General features: G+C 43.0%; 2 protein-coding genes across 22 annotated transcripts in view; both read left to right on the plus strand.

Moving 5' to 3' along the window:
• The window catches only part of LOC121532782 (protocadherin gamma-C5-like), a 211211-nt gene that overhangs the window by 140696 nt on the left and 47618 nt on the right, over positions 1-22897 (plus strand). Inside the window, exon 1 of one of the 21 annotated variants that reach the window (XM_045205132.1) lies at positions 173-2754. The exons of 17 other annotated variants lie outside the window; for them this stretch is intronic. In XM_045205132.1, the coding sequence (XP_045061067.1) occupies positions 361-2754 (2394 nt within the window). In that variant the 5' untranslated portion in view covers positions 173-360. Of the gene's footprint in view, positions 1-172; positions 2755-6538; positions 9162-12981; positions 15736-16475; positions 18974-22897 lie in introns of those variants that run through there. 3 more of the 21 variants (XM_045205128.1, XM_045205135.1, XM_045205134.1) reach the window with 3 other exon arrangements.
• Positions 3302-22897, plus strand: part of LOC123481079 (protocadherin beta-16-like) — a 55122-nt gene continuing 35526 nt past the window's right edge. Inside the window, exon 1 of the mRNA XM_045205143.1 lies at positions 3302-5872. Coding sequence (XP_045061078.1) covers positions 3472-5835 — 2364 coding nt within the window. The 5' untranslated portion in view covers positions 3302-3471 and the 3' untranslated portion in view covers positions 5836-5872. The remainder of the gene's footprint in view (positions 5873-22897) is intronic.

Consider the following 22897-nt stretch of genomic DNA (forward strand, 5'->3'; position numbering starts at 1 on the left):
CCCTGACATTCCCAACATTACTGGAGTGTTTTTCAGTCTTTTTATTCAACTATATTGTCTGTAGTTCAATCCATTAAACTCATAGGGACGCTGTTGGTCAGTGTCTTGCCGTTTTATAGCAGATTTGCAGCAGTACCTCCCCCATCATCTCGATATATTAGAGAGAGAAAGACCTGCACGCAGAGAGCACAGTCCGGGTTACAGAGAACACAGCACGGAGACACCGAGTTGAGCTTCTTTTGTTCCTGATATACGGATTATTGGCAGAACATTGTGTTCTTATCTGGATTCAAATTTAAAAGAATTAGACTATTGTCATACCGGATTATATGGTGCTTGTTGTTTCATGTTGAAGGGAAAATGTCGGACAGAACAATGACACGGCAAGTACTGTTGTTTATCTCGGTCCTCTTTCTCAGTTCAGTGCACGGGCAGGTCAGTTACTCCATTCCCGAGGAAATGGCGAAAGGCTCTTTAGTCGGTAACATAGCGCAGGATTTGGGTTTGGATATCAAAAGACTGAAATCAGGGAAAGCTAGTCTTTATGTTGGAGACAGCGCAGAGTACATCGGGCTGAATAAAGAAAGGGGAGTTCTCCTCATCAAAGAGAGAATAGACCGGGAAGCGCTCTGCGGACAGACGACGCCTTGTGCATTGCATTTTCAGATAATTCTAGAAAATCCCATGGAATTTTATACAGTTACAGTTGAGATAACCGATGTCAATGACAATTCACCTATTTTTGAAAGGAGTGAAATGAAATGTGAAATTAGTGAATCAGCGCTAACGGGAGCTAAATTTGTATTGGAAAGAGCAATTGATGACGACGTTGGCGTTAATGGCCTTCAGAGCTACTCTCTGAAACCCACTGATAATTTCGTATTGAAAACATTAACTCGGTCAGATGGTGTTAAAAATGTAGAGATGGTTTTACAGAAGCCTCTAGACCGAGAGAAACAGGAGCAGATATCTCTGATATTAACAGCAGTAGATGGAGGAGAGCCTCAGCTATCAGGAACAATGCAGATACTCATCACTGTACTAGACGCCAATGATAATGCACCTGTATGTTCTCAGGCAGAGTATAAAGCTAGTGTATCAGAGAACGTAGCAAAGGGCACCGTTTTAACAACAATCAGTGCAACTGATGCCGATCAAGGTTCGAACGGGAGAGTTACATATTCTATTCCAAAATCGGGAGCATCCCATCTATTTGAAATTGATCATGTTTACGGTGTAGTAAAATTAAATGGACATATTGATTATGAAAAACGTAAACATTATGAGATAGACGTTCAGGCTACAGATCAGGGAGGTCACTCTGATGCGTGTAAATTAATTATTGAGGTTATAGATACAAATGACAACAAACCATCAATCAATATCATGTCAAAGACGAGTGCCATATCTGAGGATTCTAAACCTGGTACAGTCGTAACAATGATGAATATTCAAGACCAAGACTCTGGTGATAATGGCAGAGTGCAGTGCTCTATTGACGAAAACATTCCCTTTTCAATGAAATCAACATCGAATAATTTCTTTACTGTAGTAACAGACAGTGACTTGGACCGAGAGAGAGACTCTGAGTATAACATCAGTGTGACGTGCTCTGATGAGGGTGTGCCCTCGCTCTCCAGCAGCGTCACTCTCACGTTACAGATATCAGATGTGAATGACAACGCGCCTGTCTTTGAGAGGAGCTCATATGAGGCCTACATTATAGAAAACAACACACCGGGCCTCTCTATATTCATAGTGAAAGCTAGAGACGCTGACTGGAACCAGAATGCCCGTGTTTCTTACATACTGGAGGACTCCTCGGTTAACGGAGTACCCGTGTCCTCATATGTGTCCGTTAGTGCTGATAGTGGAGTCATCCATGCAGTGCGCTCTTTTGACTACGAGCAGATCAAGGATTTCCAGTTCCACGTAAAAGCGCAGGATGGAGGCTCTCCTCCACTCAGTAGCAATGTGACTGTGAAAATAATGATCCAGGACCAGAACGACAACGCGCCTCAGGTTCTCTACCCAGTCCACACTAGCAGCTCTCTGGTGGCTGAAATGGTGCCTCGTTCAGCAGATGTGGGCTATCTTGTCACTAAAGTGGTGGCTGTTGATGTGGACTCTGGACAGAATGCCTGGCTCTCGTATAAACTGCAGAAAGCGACAGACAGGGCGCTGTTTGAAGTGGGCTTACAGAATGGAGAAATAAGAACTATACGCCAAGTCAATGATAAAGATGCTGTGAAACAAAGGCTCACTGTTGTAGTGGAGGACAACGGGCAGCCCTCTCGTTCAGCTACAGTCAATGTTAACGTGGCGGTGACGGACAGCTTCCCTGAAGTGCTCTCGGAGTTCACTGACCTTATGCACGACAAGGAGTACAATGACAACCTGACTTTTTACTTGGTCTTGGCTTTGGCTGTAGTCTCATTTCTGTTCATCACATGTTTAGTGGTTATTATATCAGTGAAAATATACAGATGGAGACAGTCTCGCATCCTCTATCATTCCAATCTCCCGGTGATTCCGTATTATCCACCGCGTTATGCAGACACTTTGGCGACAGGAACTCTACAGCACGTGTACAATTACGAGGTGTGCAGGACGACTGACTCCAGAAAGAGTGACTGTAAGTTCGCCAGACCCTGTAGTCAGAACGTACTGATAATGGACCACAGTTCTACAGGGACGATGCAGCGGATGCAGTGTGAAAAGAGCATCCTGGATGAACCAGACTCCCCAATAGAGGTCTGTTATATTTTATCAATTATTTTGTCCCTAAAACAATGTTTTTCATCTTTATGTTTTTAAGACCATCGTGTGATTTTATCTATTCGATATTGAGTCTGCATACTTGGGAATTTACTATGCTCAGAAATGCTATTCGTTCCAGTGATATGTGGCAATTTCAGAACCATGGTCGTGGAAAGCGGACCTTTGCAAAAAGGCTGTATTACAATGGGTAGCCAGTAGTTTCCTATAGAAGGAGTTTCACTCAACGTGTATTTCGTTAGAACTTGTTTGTCCACATCACACTGACCTATTAGTTTATATTTGTCATTAAATCAATTGGCTTATGTGTGTTGATATAGCATTATAGGACCGTGCTTTATCCATTCGAGACTCGAACCTTCCCATACATGTTAGATTTAAACATATATATCTGTAGTTCAGTGGTTTGAACTCTGAGGGACGCTGTTGGTCAGTGTGTTGCAGTTTTAGAGCAGATTTGCAGCAGTACCTCCCCATCATCTCGATATAATAGAGAGAGAAAGAGCCGCACGCAGAGAGCACAGTCCGGGATACAGAGAACACTTAGAACGGAGACATCGAGATGCGTTTCTTTTTTCGAGAATTATGGATTGTTGAATCATTTCCCTTTGATGTTTTGTACTGTGAACGAATGGAATATTACTGACTTCATTACGGATTATAAGGTGCTTGTTGTTTCATGTAGAAGGGAAAATGTCGGATAGAACAATGGCACGGCAAGTACTGTTGTTTATCTCGGTCCTCTCTCTCAGTTCAGTGCACGGGCAGATCAGTTACTCCATTCCCGAGGAAATGGCGAAAGGCTCTTTAGTTGGTAACATAGCGCAGGATTTGGGTTTAGATATCAAAAGACTGAAATCAGGGAAAGCTCGTATTTATACTGGAGACAGCGCAGAGTACATCGAGCTGAATAAAGAAAGGGGACTTCTCCTCATTAAAGAGAGAATAGACCGTGAAGCGCTCTGCGGACAGACGACGCCATGCGCTGTTCATCTACAGATTACTCTAGAAGACCCGATTGAATTCTACAGTGTTACAGTCGAAATCAATGATATAAATGATAATGCACCAAGCTTTAAGAAGAATGAGATGAAATTTAGAATTAGTGAATCGGCAATGGTTGGAGCAAAATTTGTGTTGGAAAGGGCGATGGATCTTGATGTTGGTGTAAATGGCCTACAAAGTTATTTGTTGAAACCAACCGATAATTTTCTTCTAAAGTTGCAAAATCAACCAGACGGAAGCAAAAAGGTTGAGATGGTGCTACAGAAACCTCTAGATAGAGAAAAGCAAGAGCATCTTTTCTTAACTCTAACAGCTATCGATGGCGGCGACCCGCAACTGTCTGGGACAATGCAGATAGAAATAACCGTGCTAGACGCCAATGACAATGCGCCTGTTTTTACACAAGAAATTTATAAGGCAACCATTACCGAGAATGCTCCAAAAGGCACCGTTTTGAGTACCGTTAGCGCCAGTGATGCCGATGAAGGTTCTTATGGTAGAATATCATATTCAATTACCAACACTCTAGATGATGTTCCAGAAATATTTGAAATAAACGAAGACAGTGGTATTGTGGTTTTATCAGGAAACATAGACTATGAAAAAGCTCGACATTATGAAATACATGTACAAGCTAGTGATGACGGAGGTCTAACTGATTCTTGTAAAATAAATGTTGAGGTAGTTGATACAAATGACAATAAACCATTGATGAACATTATGTCAAAAACAAATGCAATATCTGAAAATGCTGAACCTGGAACAGTGGTAACCATAATTAATGTACAAGACCCAGACTCTGGTGACAATGGCAGAGTGCAGTGCTCTATAAATGAAAACATTCCCTTTTCAATGAAATCAACATCGAATAATTTCTTTACTGTAGTAATTGACAGTGACTTGGACCGAGAGAGAGACTCTGAGTATAACATCAGCGTGACGTGCTCTGATGAGGGAGTGCCCTCGCTCTCCAGCAGCGTCACTCTCACCTTACAGATATCAGATGTGAATGACAACGCGCCTGTCTTTGAGAGGAACTCATATGAGGCCTACATTATAGAAAACAACACACCGGACCTCTCTATATTCACAGTGAAATCCAGAGACGCTGACTGGAACCAGAATGCCCGTGTTTCTTACATACTGGAGGACTCCTCGGTTAACGGAGTACCCGTCTCCTCATATGTGTCCGTTAGTGCTGATAGTGGAGTCATCCATGCAGTGCGCTCTTTTGACTACGAGCAGATCAAGGATTTCCAGTTCCGCGTAAAAGCGCAGGATGGAGGCTCTCCTCCTCTCAGTAGCAATGTGACTGTGAAAATAATGATCCAGGACCAGAACGACAACGCACCTCAGGTTCTGTACCCAGTCCAGACTAGCAGCTCTCTGGTGGCTGAAATGGTGCCTCGTTCAGCAGATGTGGGCTATCTTGTCACTAAAGTGGTGGCTGTTGATGTGGACTCTGGACAGAATGCCTGGCTCTCGTATAAACTGCAGAAAGCGACAGACAGGGCGCTGTTTGAAGTGGGCTTACAGAATGGAGAAATAAGAACTATACGCCAAGTCACTGATAAAGATGCTGTGAAACAAAGGCTCACTGTTGTAGTGGAGGACAACGGGCAGCCCTCTCGTTCAGCTACAGTCAATGTTAACGTGGCGGTGGCTGACAGCTTCCCTGAAGTGCTCTCGGAGTTCACTGACTTTACGCACGACAAGGAGTACAATGACAACCTGACTTTTTACTTAGTCTTGGCTTTGGCTGTAGTGTCATTTCTGTTCATCACATGTTTAGTGGTTATTATATCAGTGAAAATATACAGATGGAGACAGTCTCGCATCCTCTATCATTCCAATCTCCCGGTTATTCCGTATTATCCACCGCGTTACGCAGACACTTTGGGGACAGGAACTCTACAGCACGTGTACAATTACGAGGTGTGCAGGACGACTGACTCCAGAAAGAGTGACTGTAAGTTCGCCAGACCCTGTAGTCAGAACGTACTGATAATGGACCCACAGTTCTACAGGGACGATGCAGCGGATGCAGAATGAAATGAACATCCTGGATGAACCAGACTCCCCAATAGAGGTCTGTTATATTTGATCAATTATTTTGTCCCTAAAACAATGTTTTTATCATTATCTTTACCCTGTAGCCTTTATTTTTTGTTGTAAATGTTCATAATCGTTTGGTTCTAAGTGTTTTAAATTGAGTTTGTATACCTGGGAACATTCCATGATCAGAATTTCTCCTCATTCCACTAATATGCCATTTCAGCACCACAGTAATGGAAAGCAGTGCTTTGCCTGACCCTGTAACATAGTACAGAGTAAATGGTACTGGATATTGCCTAACCCTTGTAAAGATGAGGAAAAAGCTTTATTTAACAGGAATTTGATTCATACGTTTATATTAATTGCAGTACACAATGCACATTATACCATACTGCTGGTTTTAGACTGCTGAAAGTTCCTTTCTTTCACGATGTAGCCTATAGCTTCACATTTGTTGTCCACATATTTCTGGCATCTTTATTTACAATTCTCCTCAATACATTGCCCCAGATGTTTTGATATAGTTTACATGAGTTGGGTAAAGCGTTAGAGCACTGTGCTTTATTTCCATGCAGATTCACACCTTCCCAGATATGTTGGAAGGTGTTTGCTTTTTTAAAGTGTATCTGTAGTTGATTGGATTGAACTCAGAGGGACGCTGTTGGTCAGTGTGTTGCAGTTTTAGAGCAGATTTGCAGCAGTACCTCCCCATCATCTCGATATATTAGAGAGAGAAAGAGCCGCACGCAGAACGCATTGTCCGGGTCACAGAGAACACTAAGCACGGAGACACGGAGCTGACATTCTTTTGTTCCAGGGATACGGATTATTGGCAGAAAAGTGTATTATTTTCTGGATTTCCATTTAACGGAATATTTCACATTTCATACGGATTATACAGTATCTGTTGTTCCATGCTGCAGCGGAAAATGTCGGACAGAACAATGACACGGCAAGTACTGTTGTTTATCTCGGTCCTCTCTCTCAGTTCAGTGCACGGGCAGGTCAGTTACTCCATTCCCGAGGAAATGGCGAAAGGCTCTTTAGTCGGTAACATAGCACAGGATTTGGGTTTAGATATCAAAAGACTGAAATCAGGTAAAGCTCGTATTTATACTGGAGACAGCGCAGAGTACATCGAGCTGAATAAAGAAAGGGGAATTCTCCTCATTAAAGACAGAATAGACCGTGAAGCGCTCTGCGGACAGACGACGCCTTGCGCACTACATTTTCAGATTATTCTGGAGAACCCAATGGAATTTTACACCGTTACCATTGAGATAACTGATACCAATGATAATCCTCCTATTTTTGAAAGGAGTGAAATTAAATTTGAAATTAGTGAGTCCGCTATAGCAGGAGCCAGATTCGTCTTGGATAGAGCAATTGATGATGACGTTGGCGTTAAAGGCCTTCAAAGCTACTCACTTAAACCAACTGATAATTTCGTCCTAAAAACACAAAGTCGATCAGATGGAGTTAAAAATGTAGAGATGGTTTTACAGAAGCCTCTAGACCGAGAGAAACAGGAGCAGATATCTCTGATATTAACAGCAGTAGATGGAGGAGAGCCTAGGCTATCAGGAACAATGCAGATACTTATCACTGTACTAGACATCAATGATAATGCGCCCGTTTGTGCTCAGGCAGAGTATAAAGCTAGTGTATCAGAAGTTGCTCCAAAAGGAACCGTTTTAACCACGGTAAGTGCATCTGACGCCGATGAAGGTTCTAATGGGAGAATTTCATATTCCATTCCAAAATCTGGAGCAGCTCATCTGTTTGAAGTTGATAAGGACAACGGTGTAGTGAATTTAGTTGGGTTTATGGATTATGAAAAAACGAAACATTATCAGATTGATATTCAAGCTAGAGATCAGGGGGGTCTGGCAGATTCTTGTAAAGTTATTATTGAGGTAACTGATATAAATGATAACGTGCCAGTTATTAATATAATGTCTAAATCAAACGTCCTATCCGAAGATGCCAAACCCGGTACAGTCGTAACAATGATTAATATTCAAGACCCAGACTCAGGTGACAACGGTAGGGTGCAGTGCGTCATAAATGAAAACATTCCTTTTTTGATGAAACCTACCACGAATAATTTCTTTACTGTAGTAACAGACAGTGACTTGGACCGAGAGAGAGCCTCTGAGTATAAAATCAGCGTGACGTGCTCTGATGAGGGAGTGCCCTCGCTCTCCAGCAGCGTCACTCTCACTTTACAGATATCAGATGTGAATGACAACGCGCCTGTCTTTGAGAGGAGCTCATATGAGGCCTACATTATAGAAAACAACACACCGGGCCTCTCTATATTCACAGTGAAAGCTAGAGACGCTGACTGGAACCAGAATGCCCGTGTTTCTTACATACTGGAGGACTCCTCGGTTAACGGAATACCCGTCTCCTCATATGTGTCCGTTAGTGCTGATAGTGGAGTCATCCATGCAGTGCGCTCTTTTGACTACGAGCAGATCAAGGATTTCCAGTTCCGCGTAAAAGCGCAGGATGGCGGCTCTCCTCCTCTCAGTAGCAATGTGACTGTGAAAATAATGATCCAGGACCAGAACGACAACGCACCTCAGGTTCTATACCCAGTCCAGACTAGTATTTCTCTGGTGGCTGAAATGGTGCCTCGTTCAGCAGATGTGGGCTATCTTGTCACTAAAGTGGTGGCTGTTGATGTGGACTCTGGACAGAATGCCTGGCTCTCGTATAAACTGCAGAAAGCGACAGACAGGGCGCTGTTTGAAGTAGGCTTACAGAATGGAGAAATAAGAACTATACGCCAAGTCACTGATAAAGATGCTGTGAAACAAAGGCTCACTGTTGTAGTGGAGGACAACGGGCAGCCCTCTCGTTCAGCTACAGTCAATGTTAACGTGGCGGTGGCGGACAGCTTCCCTGAAGTGCTCTCGGAGTTCACTGACTTTACGCACGACAAGGAGTACAATGACAACCTGACTTTTTACTTGGTCTTGGCTTTGGCTGTAGTCTCATTTCTGTTCATCACATGTTTAGTGGTTATTATATCAGTGAAAATATACAGGTGGAGACAGTCTCGCATCCTCTATCATTCCAATCTCCCGGTTATTCCGTATTATCCACCGCGTTACGCAGACACTTTGGGGACAGGAACTCTACAGCACGTGTACAATTACGAGGTGTGCAGGACGACTGACTCCAGAAAGAGTGACTGTAAGTTCGTCAGACCCTGTAGTCAGAACGTACTTATAATGGACCCCAGTTCTACAGGGACAATGCAGCGGATGCAGAGTGAAAATAACATATTGGATGAACCAGACTCGCCACTAGAGGTCTGTTTTTTTAAAATAATTAATTTTCTCCTAAACATATATTTGTATGTGTAATTCATTGTGTAATGGTCTTTAACTGTTTAACATCGAGTCTTTGAATTTGGAAACTTTCCATGTTCAGTAATGCTATTAATTCCACCGATTTTGCCAATTCAGCACCGCTGACATGGACAGCAAGCTTTTTGTACAGAGCGACCTGTAATCAGTAAAGGGTGAATTGTATTGAAGAAATCGTTGTTGTCAAGATCATGCAGACTTTTTATATAAATAATAACATTCATAAGTCTATATCAGTATTTGCGTATTTGTATGGAAAGCACACTACCATACATCAGATTTTAGAAATGTGTGTTCTGTCGTCATGTAGGCTATAGTTTAAGGAAACGTGTGTCTTGTTTGAGATTACTTGTCAACGTCCTCTGGCATCTAGGTTTACCCTTGTCCTAGATGTTTTGATATAGCCTATGTTCGGTAAAGCATGATAGGGCTATGGTTTATTCTTTGGAGACTCAAATCTTCCCAAATATGTTGGAATGTTTTTATTTCTTAAGTTTATCTGTAGTTGATTGGATTGAACTCAGAGGGACGCTGTTGGTCAGTGTGTTGCAGTTTTAGAGCAGATTTGCAGCAGTACCTCCCCCATCATCTCGATATATTAGAGAGAGAAAGAGCCGCACGCAGAGAGCACAGTTCGGGTTACAGAGAACACTAAGCACGGAGACACCGAGCTGACATTATTTTGTTCTGGAGATACGGATTATTGGTAGAACATTTTGTTATTTTCTCGTTTTACATCTGAAGGAATTATACTATTATCATAACGGATTATATGGTGTTTGTTGTTCCATGGTGTCGCTGAAAATATCGGACAGAACAATGACACGGCAAGTACTGTTGTTTATCTCGGTCCTCTCTCTCAGTTCAGTGCACGGGCAGGTCAGTTACTCCATTCCCGAGGAAATGGCGAAAGGCTCTTTAATTGGTAACATAGCGCAGGATTTGGGTATAGATATCAAAAGACTGAAATCAGGTAAAGCTCGTATTTATACTGGAGACAGCGCAGAGTACATCGAGCTGAATAAAGAAAGGGGAGTTCTCCTCATCAAAGAGAGAATAGACCGTGAAGCGCTCTGCGGACAGACGACGCCTTGCGCACTACATTTTCAGCTTATTCTGGAGAACCCAATGGAATTTTACACCATAACTGTTGAGATAACGGATGTTAACGATAATAATCCATCTTTTGAAAAGAGTGACGTACAATTTAAAATAAGCGAGTCTGCAGTCAGTGGAGCAAAATTTATATTAGACGGAGCAATGGATCTGGACGTCGGTATCAATGGCCTCCAAAACTATACATTGAAACCAACCGATAATTTTGCTCTTAAATTGCATAATCAAGCCGATGGAAATAAGAACGTAGAGATGGTCTTAAAGAAACCTCTAGATCGTGAAAAAGAGGAACAGATATCTCTGATATTAACAGCAGTAGATGGAGGAGAGCCTAAGCTATCAGGAACAATGCAGATACTCATCACTGTACTTGACGTCAATGATAATCCACCCGTTTTTACGCAGCATATATATAAAGCTACCGTAACTGAGCATGCCCCAAAAGGAACACTTGTAACTTCAGTGAGTGCATCAGATGCCGATCATGGATCAAACAGCAAAGTCACCTATTCAGTTCGAAACACTTTAGATGATGTCAGAGGAATGTTTCAAGTTAACGAGGACAGTGGCGAGATTAGATTGATTGGAAATATTGATTACGAAAAGACACGAAGTTTTCAGATCAACCTGCGGGCAAGTGATGACGGAGGACTTACAGATTCATGCAAAGTGATAGTTGAAGTAGTTGACACAAATGATAATACGCCTAATATTAACATTATGTCTAAATCGAACGTAATAACCGAAGATGCTAAACCTGGTACTGTCGTAACAATGATGAATATTCAAGACCCAGACTCTGGTGATAATGGCAGAGTGCAGTGCTCTATTGACGAAAATATTCCCTTTTCAATGAAATCAACATCGAATAATTTCTTTACTGTAGTAACAGACAGTGACTTGGACCGAGAGAGAGACTCTGAGTATAGCATCAGTGTGACGTGCTCTGATGAGGGAGTGCCCTCGCTCTCCAGCAGCGTCACTCTCACGTTACAGATATCAGATGTGAATGACAACGCGCCTGTCTTTGAGAGGAGCTCATATGAGGCCTACATTATAGAAAACAACACACCGGGCCTCTCTATATTCACAGTGAAAGCCAGAGACGCTGACTGGAACCAGAATGCCCGTGTTTCTTACATACTGGAGGACTCCTCGGTTAACGGAGTACCCGTCTCCTCATATGTGTCAGTTAGTGCTGACAGTGGAGTCATCCATGCAGTGCGCTCTTTTGACTACGAACAGATCAAGGATTTCCAGTTCCACGTAAAAGCGCAGGATGGAGGCTCTCCTCCACTCAGTAACAATGTGACTGTGAAAGTAATAATCCAGGACCAGAATGACAACTCGCCTCAGGTTCTGTACCCAGTCCAGACTAGCAGCTCCCTGGTGGCTGAAATGGTGCCTCGTTCAGCAGATGTGGGCTATCTTGTCACTAAAGTGGTGGCTGTTGATATGGACTCTGGACAGAATGCCTGGCTCTCCTATAAACTGCAGAAAGCGACAGACAGGGCGCTGTTTGAAGTGGGCTTACAGAATGGGAGAAATAAGAACTATACGCCAAGTCACTGATAAAGATGCTGTGAAACAAAGGCTCACTGTTGTAGTGGAGGACAACGGGCAGCCCTCTCGTTCAGCTACAGTCAATGTTAACGTGGCGGTGGCGGACAGCTTCCCTGAAGTGCTCTCGGAGTTCACTGACTTTACGCACGACAAGGACTACAATGACAACGTGACTTTTTACTTAGTCTTGGCTTTGGCTGTAGTTTCATTTCTGTTCATCACATGTTTAGTGGTTATTATATCAGTGAAAATATACAGGTGGAGACAGTCTCGCATCCTCTATCATTCCAATCTCCCGGTGATTCCGTATTATCCACCGCGTTACGCAGACACTTTGGGGACTGGAACTCTACAGCACGTGTACAATTACGAGGTGTGCAGGACGACTGACTCCAGAAAGAGTGACTGTAAGTTCGTCAGACCCTGTAGTCAGAACGTACTGATAATGGACCCCAGTTCTACAGGGACGATGCAGCGGATGCAGAGTGAAAATAATATCCTGGATGGACAGGACTCCCCAATAGAGGTCTGTTATATTTGACTCATCGTCCTTCCCTTACATATAAATGTGTCGTGGAATATGTACATTTGTAACTGTTTCTTGCGATTTTAACTGTTTCTAAATCGAGTCTTTATACCTGGAAAGTTTCCATAGTCAGAAATGCTCTTAATTCCACTGATATGTGGCCATTTCAGAACCACGGTCATGAACAGCGCTGCTCTGCAACGCGGCTGTATTTCAATAGACCCTGTAACATAGTAAAGAGTGAACTATACTGGGATATTGCCTAACCTTTGTAAAGATGAGCAAACGTTTTCTGTACTAGAAATTGGATTCATTAGTATATACACATTTTCAGTAGCCTACATAATGCACACTAATACCATACTGCTGGTTATAGTTGCAGAAAGTTGCTTTCTGTCCCGATGATTAGCTTCACGCAACGTGTATTTTGTTTGACATTTCTTGTCCACATACTTCTGACATCATGGTTTACATTTATCCTAAATACATTGGCTGAAATTTGTTAATATAGCCTACATTCATGGATTGGGTTAACCTTGATAGTGCTATACTTTATTCCATGGAGACTCACACCTTCCCAAATATGTTGGAAGGTGTTTATTTTTAAGTGAATCTGTAGTTTAGTGGATTGAACTCAGAGGGACGCTGTTGGTCAGTGTGTTGCAGTTTTAGAGCATATTTGCAGCAGTACCTCCCCCATCATCTCGATATATTAGAGAGAGAAAGAGCCGCACGCAGAGAGCACAGTCAGGTTTACAGAGAACACTAAGCACGGTGACACGGAGCTGAGATTATTTTGTTCCAGAGTGGTGGAGTTTAGGGACATGTTTGTTTTGTTGTATTCACAGAACAGTGAAAACGAATGGAATATTACGGCGTTCTTTACAGATTATAACGTGTTTGTTGTTTGATATCGCAGAGAAAATGTCGGACAGAACAATGACACGGCAAGTACTGTTGTTTATCTCGTTCCTCTCTCTCAGTTCAGTGCACGGGCAGATCAGTTACTCCATTCCCGAGGAAATGGCGAAAGGCTCTTTAGTCGGTAACATAGCGCAGGATTTGGGTTTAGATACCAAAAGACTGACATCAGGTAAAGCTCGTATTTTTACTGGAGACAGCGCAGAGTACATCGAGCTGAATAAAGAAAGGGGAGTTCTCCTTATCAAAGAGAGAATAGACCGGGAAGCGCTCTGCGGACAGACGACGCCTTGTGCTTTGCATTTTCAGATAATTCTAGAAAATCCCATGGAATTTTTTCGGGTAACTGTTGAGATTACAGATGTAAACGATAATGCTCCTAATTTTAAGAAGACCGAGAAACGTTTTGAAATTAGTGAATCTGCAGTGATTGGGGCTACATTTATGCTGGAGAGAGCAATAGATCCCGACGTTGATCTTAATGGTCTCCAGAGCTACACCCTTAAACCCACTGATCATTTTCAGTTAAAACTAAAAAATCAACCCGATGGAAGTAAAAAGGTAGAGCTGGTTTTGCAGAAGCCTTTAGATCGGGAGAGACAGGAGCGGATATCTTTAGTATTAACAGCTATTGATGGAGGCGAGCCGCAACTATCTGGAACAGTGCAAATACATGTTACAGTGTTAGATGTAAACGACAATGCACCTGTTTTTACGCAGGAGATTTACAAAGCAACGGTTGTTGAGAATTCACCTAAAGGATCCTTGTTGACCACAGTTAGCGCTTCTGATGCGGATAAAGGGTCTAATAGCATGGTTAGCTATTCTTTGTCCAGCAGTACTGATCTCTTTGAGTTAGACAGTGACAGTGGTGAATTTAGACTAATCGGTCAGATAGATTATGAAAAGGCTAAATATTATCAAATGTTTATCGAAGCAATGGACGAAGGAGGGCTATCTGATTCCAGTAAAATAATCATAGATGTTATTGACGTCAATGACAACAGCCCCGTTATTATTATAATGTCAAAGTCTAGTTCAATAGCGGAAGACTCTACCTCTAGTACAGTTATAGCCATGATCAGCGTTAACGACCCAGACTCTGATAGTAACGGTCAGGTACACTGTGGGATTAATGAAAACATTCCATTCACCATTAAATCTATATCCAACGCCTTTTACAGTCTAGTAACTGACAGTGACTTGGACCGAGAGAGAGACTCTGAATATAACATCAGCGTGACGTGCTCTGATGAGGGAGTGCCCTCGCTCTCCAGCAGCGTCACTCTCACCTTACAGATATCAGATGTGAATGACAACGCGCCTGTCTTTGAGAGGAGCTCATATGAGGCCTACATTATAGAAAACAACACACCGGGCCTCTCTATATTCACAGTGAAAGCCAGAGACGCTGACTGGAACCAGAATGCCCGTGTTTCTTACATACTGGAGGACTCCTCGGTTAACGGAATACCCGTCTCCTCATATGTGTCCGTTAGTGCTGATAGTGGAGTCATCCATGCAGTGCGCTCTTTTGACTACGAGCAGATTAAGGATTTCCAGTTCTGCGTCAAAGCGCAGGATGGAGGCTCCCCTCCACTCAGTAGCAATGTGACTGTGAAAATGTTGATCCAGGACCAGAATGACAACACGCCTCAGGTTCTGTACCCAGTCCACACTAGCAGCTCTCTGGTGGCTGAAATGGTGCCTCGTTCAGCAGATGTGGGCTATCTTGTTACTAAAGTGGTGGCTGTTGATGTGGACTCCGGACAGAATGCCTGGCTCTCGTATAAACTACAGAAAGCGACAGACAGGGCGCTGTTTGAAGTGGGCTTACAGAACGGAGAAATAAGAACTATACGCCAAGTCAATGATAAAGATGCTGTGAAACAAAGGCTCACTGTTGTAGTGGAGGACAACGGGCAGCCCTCTCGTTCAGCTACAGTCAATGTTAACGTGGCGGTGGCGGACAGCTTCCCTGAAGTGCTCTCGGATTTCACTGACTTTACGCACGACAAGGAGTACAATGACAACCTGACTTTTTACTTAGTCTTGGCTTTGGCTGTAGTCTCATTTCTGTTCATCACATGTTTAGTGGTTATTATATCAGTAAAAATATACAGGTGGAGACAGTCTCGCATCCTCTATCATTCCAATCTCCCGGTTATTCCGTATTATCCACCGCGTTACGCAGACACTTTGGGGACAGGAACTCTACAGCACGTGTACAATTACGAGGTGTGCAGGACAACTGACTCCAGAAAGAGTGACTGTAAGTTCTCCAGACCCTGTAGTCAGAACGTACTGATAATGGACCCCAGTTCTACAGGGACAATGCAGCGGATGCAGAGTGAAAGTAACATCTTGGATGAACCAGACTCGCCACTAGAGGTCTGTTATTTTTGAATAATTAATTTTCTCCTAAAAATATATTTGTATGTGTAATGCATTGTGTAATGGTCATTAACTGTGAAACATCGAGTCTTTCAATTTGGAAACTTTCCATGTTCAGAAATGCTATTCATTTTACCAATTTGGCCAATTCAGCACCACTGACATGGACAGCGGCTTTTTCCACAGAGGACCTGTAATGGAATAAAGGGTGAATCATCGTTGTCAAGATCATGCTGACCTTTTTCATAAATAATTCAATTCATAGGGCTATATTAGTATTTGTATATTTGTATGGAAAACACACTGCCATACATCAGATTTTAGAAATGTGTGTTCTGTCGTGATGAAGGCTATAGTTTAAGGCAACGTGTGTCTTGTTTTAGATTACCTGTCGACTACTTCTAGCATCTAGGTTTACAATTGTCCTTGATGTGTTGATATAGCCTATGTTGGATAAAGCAGGTAGAGCTATGGTTTATTCTTTGGAGACTTAAACCTTCACAAATATGTTGGAATGTGTTTCTTTTTGAAGTATATCTGTTGTCCAGTAGATTGAACTCAGGGGGACGCTGTTTGTCAGTGTGCTGCAGTTTTAGAACAGATTTGCAGCAGTACCTCCCCCATCATCTCGATATATTAGAGAGAGAAAGAGTCGCACGCAGAGAGCACAGTCCGGGTTACAGAGAACACTTAGAACGGAGACATCGAGCTGACATTCTTTTGTTCCGTGGGTACGGATTATTGGCAGATTATTTATTATTTTCTGGATTTAAATTTGACGGAATTTTGCAAATTACTGAACGGAATTATATGGTGTTTGTTGTTTCATGTTGAAGGGAAAATGTTGGACAGAACAATGACACGGCAAGTACTGTTGTTTATCTCCGTCCTCTCTCTCAGTTCAGTGCACGGGCAGGTCAGTTACTCCATTCCCGAGGAAATGGCGAAAAGCTCTTTAGTCGGTAACATAGCGCAGGATTTGGGTTTAGATATCAAACGATTGAAATCGGGTAATGCTCGAATACACGTCGGAAATAGCGCAGAATACATCGAGTTGGATAAAGACAGGGGAGTTATTCTTATCAAAGAGATAATAGACCGTGAAGCCCTCTGCAGACAGACAAGGCCTTGCGCACTGCATTTTCAAATTATTCTGGAGAATCCAATAGAATTTTATCGCGTCACAATTGAGATTGTCGATATCAATGATAATGCTCCTGTCTTCCAAAAAGATAAAATGAAATTCGAAATAAGTGAGTCAGCTGTGACTGGATCTAAATTTGTGCTGGAGAGAGCTTTTGATTCTGATATAGGAGTAAATGGACTCCAAAGCTACTCGCTTAATCCAACCGATAATTTTGTTCTAAAATTACAAGGTCAAACTGATGGTAGTAAAAAGGTAGAGATGGTTTTACAGAAGCCTTTAGATCGAGAGAAACAGGATCAGATATCTTTAGTGTTAACTGCCCTCGATGGAGGAGAGCCTCAGATGTCTGGAACAGTGCAGATTCATGTCATTGTGTTGGATGCAAACGACAATGCTCCGGTTTTTACACAGGCAATATATAAGGCAAGTGTTGTAGAAAACTCACAGAGCGGCACTTTATTAACTACAGTTAGTGCCACTGATATAGATCATGGATCTTATGGTTTAGTCACATATTCTATATCAAGCAGCACAATTGGTATTTTGGATCTATTTGAAATAGACGAGAGTAATGGCGAAGTGCGTTTGATAGGCAAGGTCGACTATGAAAGCGATAAACATTACCAGATTGACATAGAAGCAAAAGATCAAGGAGGTCTTTCTGATTCTAGTAAATTAGTTGTCGACATTGTGGACGTCAACGACAACAGCCCTTTGATTGATATGATGTCCACTTCTAAATCAATACCAGAAAATTCCCCTTCTCAGACAGTAATAGCTGTAATGAGTGTCCATGACCCAGACTCTGATAATAACGGAGTGGTGAATTGTGTTTTAGCTCAAAATATTCCGTTTACCATTAAATCTACATCTAATGGCTTCTATAGTCTAGTAACAGACAGTGACTTGGACCGAGAGAGAGACTCTGAATATAACATCAGTGTGACGTGCTCTGATGAGGGAGTGCCCTTGCTTTCCAGCAGCGTCACTCTCACCTTACAGATATCAGATGTGAATGACAACGCACCTGTCTTTGAGAGGAGCTCATATGAGGCCTACATTATAGAAAACAACACACCGGGCCTCTCTATATTCACAGTGAAAGCCAGAGACGCTGACTGGAACCAGAATGCCCGTGTTTCTTACATACTGGAGGACTCCTCGGTTAACGGAGTACCCGTCTCCTCATATGTGTCAGTTAGTGCTGATAGTGGAGTCATCCATGCAGTGCGCTCTTTTGACTACGAGCAGATCAAGGATTTCCAATTCCGCGTCAAAGCGCAGGATGGAGGCTCTCCTCCTCTCAGTAGCAATGTGACTGTGAAAATAATGATCCAGGACCAGAACGACAACGCGCCTCAGGTTCTGTACCCAGTCCAGACTAGCAGCTCTCTGGTGGCTGAAATGGTGCCTCGTTCATCAGATGTGGGCTATCTTGTCACTAAAGTGGTGGCTGTTGATGTGGACTCTGGACAGAATGCCTGGCTCTCCTATAAAGTGCAGAAAGCGACAGACAGGGCACTGTTCGAAGTGGGCTTACAGAATGGAGAAATAAGAACTATACGCCAAGTCAATGATAAAGATGCTGTGAAACAAAGTCTCACTGTTGTAGTGGAGGACAACGGGCAGCCCTCTCGTTCAGCTACAGTCAATGTTAACGTGGCGGTGGCGGACAGCTTCCCTGAAGTGCTCTCGGAGTTCACTGACTTTACGCACGACAAGGAGTACAATGACAACCTGACTTTTTACTTGGTCTTGGCTTTGGCTGTAGTCTCAATTCTCTTTATCGTGTCAATCATAGCCATACTGTCAGTGAAATGCTACAGATGGAAACGCGAGAGCATGTTTTACAAATCCAATGGGAATCTCCCAGTTATTCCATATTACCCGCCCCTTTACGCAGACGTGGGAGGCACAGGGACTCTGAGACAGGTGTATAATTACGATGTGTGTGGAACGACTGATTCCAGAAAGAGTGATATGAAATACGTCAGACCTTACAGTCAGAGCATCATTAGTCTGGACGGAACACAGACACTCCCCCACACGCAGAGGGACAAACTGATCAATGAAGATGGGGAAAACCAGGTGAGAACAGTGGTTACATCATCAGCATATAGGTTTTCGTTTTCAAGAGCTGTAGTTTGGGTTATAAATCTTGTTCGATTTCAAAGCAAAGTCATAGATTTCATATGCTGTTACCATTTCATCAGACTTTTCTTAGCCTATTAAAACAAGACATTATCAAACAAAACTCATGGTGTTGGGTTTTTGACGTTTGCAGGGGTTTGGACAGTTCACATTTGATCATTTAATTTATTCGTTATAAATACAACATAATATTTGTGCAGATATTTGTGCAATATCTATTCAGGGCTCTAAGGGCCGCTGTTGGTTAGTGTCAGGATATATAAGTCTCAGACATTAGACCCTCCCTCTCTTCTATGCGAGACAAGCAGCGCAGCGGACTCTATTTCCATATCATAATAACTAGTCTCCTAAAAGAGCCCACACAATCGTTAGGGACGTGTTGGTGACACAATATTCGTTATTGTCGAGCCATTGGTATTTTTATTGTTTTGTTTTCAGCCTGAGTAGTCCGAAGATGGACGTTCTTTGTTGTCATGGGGCAGGGAGATCCAGCTCGCGGATATGGACATGGCAGACATGAATCATGATGTTTGTCTGTCTCTGTGGCTCAGGGGTAGCGCGCGCCCAGGTCTGTTATTCCATCCCAGAGGAGATGGTGAAGGGCTCGCTCGTGGGGAATATCGTACAGGATCTGGGTTTGGATGTAAAAAGGTTGAAATCTGGTCGAGCTCGGATCTTTACGGAGGACAGTCGTGAGTACATCGGTCTGGATGCAGATAAAGGAACACTGGTGGTGAAAGAAAGAATAGACAGAGAGGAGCTGTGCGCCCAAGTGTCTCCCTGCTCTCTGCATTTTCAGATCATCGTTGAAAATCAGATGGAGCTTCATCGAATTGATGTGGAAATATTAGATATAAACGACAACGCCCCGGTGTTTGCGAGGAAGGAAATCCATTTTGAGATAAGTGAATCTACGCCTCCCGGTGCTCGATTTTCGTTGGATAGTGCTAAAGACCCCGATGTAGGGTTAAACACACTCCAAACATACAAACTGAATCCTACTGATCATTTTAAATTGAATACCCTATCTCGTCCTGATGGTACAAAATACGTCAAAATGGTGTTGCAGACGCCACTTGACAGCGAAAAAGACGAGGAGCACATGATGGCGGCAGCCCTCAGAAATCTGGCTCAGTAAAGATCAATGTTATTGTTTTAGATGCGAACGACAATTCTCCTGTGTTCAGCCAGTCTGTGTATAGAGTAACCTTACCAGAAAATGCATTGAAAGGCACCATTGTCTTGAGAGTCACTGCAACTGATGCAGATCAAGTAGAAAATGCAGAGGTGACGTATTCGTTTTCCCAAAGTACTGATAGCGCATCAGACCTGTTTAATATTGACATATTTTCAGGCGATATAACAATTAATGGTATGTTAGATTATGAAAGATGGAAACAGTATGAATTAAATGTTGAGGCGAAAGACAAATGGGGGCTAACAGACACTAGTAAGGTGCTTATTGAAATGACTGATGTAAACGACAATGCACCCGTGATTAGCATCATTTCATTCTCCAACACTATTCCCAAGGACTCTGTTCCGGAGACGGTCATAGCAATGCTCAATATCAAAGATTTAGACTCAGGTAAAAACGGTCAGTTGAAGTGTTCTATTAGTCCAGATTTACCTTTCCGCATAAAATCATCCTCTTCTGATTTCTACAGTTTAGTGTCAGACCAGGCTTTGGACTGTGAAACTGTGTCTGAATATGACATAACAATAACAGCCACAGATGAAGGGTCTCCATCTTTTTCCACTAATAAGACAGTGACACTGAAAATATCAGATGTGAATGACAACGCCCCACTGTTTACACGACAATCATACACTGCTTACGTTATTGAGAATAACTTACCTGGAATGTCAATATTTTCAGTCAAGGCCAGCGACAAAGACTCTGGCAACAATGCGCGTATTTCATATTTGCTCGATGATAATCAAGTGAATGGAGTGTCTGCGTCTGCATACATTTCAGTAAATGCAGAAAGTGGGGTGATTTTTGCTGTGCGTTCTTTCGACTATGAGCAAATCAAAGAGTTCAAAATGTGCGTCAAAGCGCAGGATGGCGGCTCTCCTCCTCTCAGTAGCAATGTGACTGTGAAAATAACGATTCAGGACCAGAATGACAACGCGCCTCAGGTTCTATACCCAGTCCAGACTAGCAACTCTCTGGTGGCTGAAATGGTGCCTCGTTCAGCAGATGTGGGCTATCTTGTCACTAAAGTGGTGGCTGTTGATGTGGACTCTGGACAGAATGCCTGGCTCTCGTATAAACTACAGAAAGCGACAGACAGGGCGCTGTTTGAAGTGGGCTTGCAGAATGGAGAAATAAGAACTATACGCCAAGTCAATGATAAAGATGCTGTGAAACTGTTGTAGTGGAGGACAACGGGCAGCCCTCTCGTTCAGCTACAGTCAATGTTAACGTGGCGGTGGCTGACAGCTTCCTGAAGTGCTCTCGGAGTTCACTGACTTTACGCACGACAAGGAGTACAATGACAACCTGACTTTTTACTTAGTCTTGGCTTTGGCTGTAGTTTCATTTCTCTTTATCGTATCCATCATAGCCATACTGTCAGTGAAATGCTACAGATGGAGACGTGAGCATGTTTTACAAATCCAATGGGAATCTCCCAGTTATTCCATACTACCCGCCCCTTTACGCAGATGTAGGAGGCACAGGGACTCTGAGACAGGTGTATAATTACGATGTGTGTGGAACGACAGACTCCAGAAAGAGTGACATGAAATACGTCAGACCTTACAGTCAGAGCATCATTAGTCTGGACGTAACACAGACACTCCCCCACACGCAGAGGGACAAACTGATCAATGACGATTCAGACAGTCAGGTAAGCATGAATTATCGGTTGTAACTACCCGTAGCAGAACCTAAGTAATTAGGCCGGACATACCAAGTACTTACCAATTTGACACTGACCTTTTTTGTCTTGGCTTTAGCAGTGGTACATGCTATGTAACTGTTCATGTGCATGCACCTGGCATCAGGCAATCACATTCCTATATACTCATTCTGGAATAATGCCTATGTAATTCATATAGGCTATAGTGTTGCCAAAGACTTCTCTGTGAAACACAGCAGCGAACCTGTTTGTATGAAATCATCTTATGGAATACATTCAGGTGCATAGAGAGCAGTGCTGCTGAAGGCCATAGAGAAACACAAAGGAAGGGTTATACTGGACTAGACTAGACTGGGCTGGATGGGGCTGAACTGGATTAGGGCTGTGGAGAAGCATCACTGCAGAGTTTTTTTTCCTCTCACACACACAGTGCACTATTTTTACAACTGACCTAAATTCCTCTCTCTCACACGCTGCTGTTACTGTATATTCCTGAGTTTGAACTGTGCACATACAGAGAGCGAGAGAGGAATGGAGAGATGAGAGCGGAATCAGACTGAAAGATGTGGGAAATGTGATGGAGGATGGGGGATGGAGAGAGGGAGAAGCAGTAGCAGGGAGCCAGAGAGAGGGAGGGCTCGGGGGAGGGGAAGAGGAGATGTGTTGTAGCAGGCCTCATCCACCGTTCATGCGCAGCAGCACAGAGTTAGTGATGCACGGCAGCCATTTTGCACCCCAAGCTGCAGTGTTTGCAGAGGAAGAGGTTATGAGGAGCCTAGAAGGTAGAAAGGGTTGGATAAACAACTATAAATAATTGAGTGTGGAGATAAATGAGGCAGGGCTCGTTACAGGGAAAGATTGCTACAGGGAAAGATTGCTACAGGGAAAGATTGCTACAGGGAAAGATTGCTACAGGGAAAAATTGCTACAGGGAAAGATTGCTACAGGGAAAGATAAGATTACTACAGGGAAAGATAAGATTTCTACAGGGAAA

The sequence above is a fragment of the Coregonus clupeaformis genome, chromosome 2, assembly GCF_020615455.1.
Source record: "Coregonus clupeaformis isolate EN_2021a chromosome 2, ASM2061545v1, whole genome shotgun sequence".
NCBI classification, from domain to species: Eukaryota; Metazoa; Chordata; class Actinopteri; order Salmoniformes; family Salmonidae; genus Coregonus; species Coregonus clupeaformis.